Source organism: Sinocyclocheilus rhinocerous, unplaced genomic scaffold (assembly GCF_001515625.1).
Source record: "Sinocyclocheilus rhinocerous isolate Xijiao unplaced genomic scaffold, SAMN03320098_v1.1 scaffold1808, whole genome shotgun sequence".
In the NCBI taxonomy this organism is placed as follows: Eukaryota; Metazoa; Chordata; class Actinopteri; order Cypriniformes; family Cyprinidae; genus Sinocyclocheilus; species Sinocyclocheilus rhinocerous.
In genome coordinates, this window is record NW_015661912.1 from 61,460 (window position 1) to 63,652 (window position 2,193).

The 2,193-nt window shown below is 35.2% G+C and overlaps 1 protein-coding gene across 1 annotated transcript in view; it reads right to left on the reverse strand.

Annotated features, from left to right (window-relative positions):
- Positions 1 to 1,576: 1,576 nt before the first annotated feature.
- The window catches only part of ubox5 (U-box domain containing 5), an 8,138-nt gene continuing 7,521 nt past the window's right edge, over positions 1,577 to 2,193 (reverse strand). The window contains exon 6 of the mRNA XM_016536561.1: positions 1,577 to 1,869. Coding sequence (XP_016392047.1) covers positions 1,667 to 1,869 — 203 coding nt within the window. The 3' untranslated portion in view covers positions 1,577 to 1,666. The remainder of the gene's footprint in view (positions 1,870 to 2,193) is intronic.

The window sequence follows — 2,193 nt, forward strand, 5'->3', positions numbered from 1 at the left end:
GTGTGTGTGTGTGAGTGTGTGTGTGAGAGAGTGTGTGTGTGTGTGTGTGTGTCCTTCAGGAGTGTGTGTGGAAAACTTGGGTTTAGCGTTACAATAGACAGCAGAGGACAGAGCTGTTCAAACACACACAAAGAGAGTTCAGCCTTCATCAGCCTTCCACCGAACACGACGAGCTCAAGGATCCTTCATTCACTCCTCAGACAACAGCAGGATCCACTGGACCAAAACAATTCAACTTCACATGGGAAATGTGTTTTAGATATACAGTTTTAACAATTAAAATGAATACTTTTATTTATCAGGAACACATTTAATTGACCAAAAGTGAGTACTTGAGTATCTTTGTAGTTTTACTGAGATATTAGCAACTTTACTCTCTGCTTCACTATATTTTTGAATCAGTATATGTATTCTTTACTTCACTACATTTGTGATAATTCATGCAATCCCTCATTACATGTTGCATGGCACCTAGCAGTTTACTTAAAGATACTATAAAGCTGCTATATTTGTGCGTTTAGCCCTTATTCACCCAAACTTGTCAACAAGCCTTCTTTATGTGAATGTGAGTAAGTTCAGGTAGATGTGAATCACTGGTGTTTTATATATATGTCCCTGGAGCACAAAAGCAGTGTTAAGTCGCTGGGGTATATTTGTAGCAATAGCCAACAATACATTGTATGGGTGAAAATTATACCTTTGTCTTTTATGCCAAAAATCATTAGGATATTAAGTAAAGATCATGTTCCATGAAGATATTTAGTAAATTTCCTACCGTAAATATATCAAAACTTAATTTTTGATTAGTAATATGCATTGCTAAGAACTTTATTTGAACAACTTTAAAGATGATTTTCTCAATATTTAGATTTTTTTTGCACCCTCAGATTCCAGATTTTCAGATGATACATACATCTCAATTTCACAAAATTGACTCTTATGACTGGTTTTGTGCTCCAGGGTCACAAATATGAGACGAGGCCCAAACCAGCACGTCTAGTGCAAGAATCCTTTGACTTTTTAATTTTACTTAACTTTATTTTATTTATCCGTCATATTGAAGAGACCTTTTTGAAGGAACTTAATACTTTTTATTCATTAAGGCTACATTAAATTGATCAAAAGTGACAGTGAAGACATTTATAATGTTACAAAATATTTATATTTTAGATAAATGCTGTTCTTTTGAGCTTTCTATTCATCTGTGAATCCTGAAAAATAAAACGTATCAGTTTCCACAAAAATATATTGTGCGGCACAACTGTGTTCAACATTGATAATAATCAGAAATATTTCTCAGCAGAATATTATAATGATTTCTGAAGATCATGTGACGCTGAAGACTGGAGTAATGATGCTGAAAATACAGCTGCGCATCACAGAAATAAATTACAGTTTAACAGATATTCACATAGAACACAGCTATTTGAAAGTCTAAAAAAAATTTCACATTTTTACTGTATTCTTCAGCTTGGTGAAGCATAAGAGACTTTCAGAAACATTTAAAAAATCTTACCGACCCCAAAACACAATGTGCTTTAGAGGATTAATGTAAACATTACTAGGAAACATTAACCAATAACAAAGTCCTTTTCGAGCTTCTTCAAAAACTTTAATGAAAACTATACACAAAATCTGCAAACAAATGAGCTCATGATGAATATGTTCAGTGATGCACTCGAGTGACGTCTCTGCTGGAGGCAGTCGTGCCGCACACAAGGCATTTAATCTGCAGTCTCCGAGAACCAGACGCGTGTTTCTGCCTCAAACACGCTCCACACATGAGATGAGCGCAGGGCAGAGAGTACGACGCCACGCTCGACGAGTAAACCGTCAGAGAACAAGAGCAAAACACACACGCGTGCCGACCTGGAAAACACAGGACAAGTATAGATCAACACAACTAATTCATCATTCTGTTTATACTTTTTCTGTAGTCTTTTGGGATCAGAGTTCAATGGATTATTATATACTGTAACATTCATAACTCAAAAGGCCATTTATTTAAACAAAGATGGGAAAAATGTACAAATTTCATACATTATCACGTGACCGTCAACATATTTATTGGTGGATCTAACTCTATACAGACGCAGTGACGTAATAGAGATAGGAGTAAAATATGGGAAATTCTGTCAAACATTAGAAAATTGGCTGAACATGGTCACGAAAAACCAAGTTACTTAAAAAAAA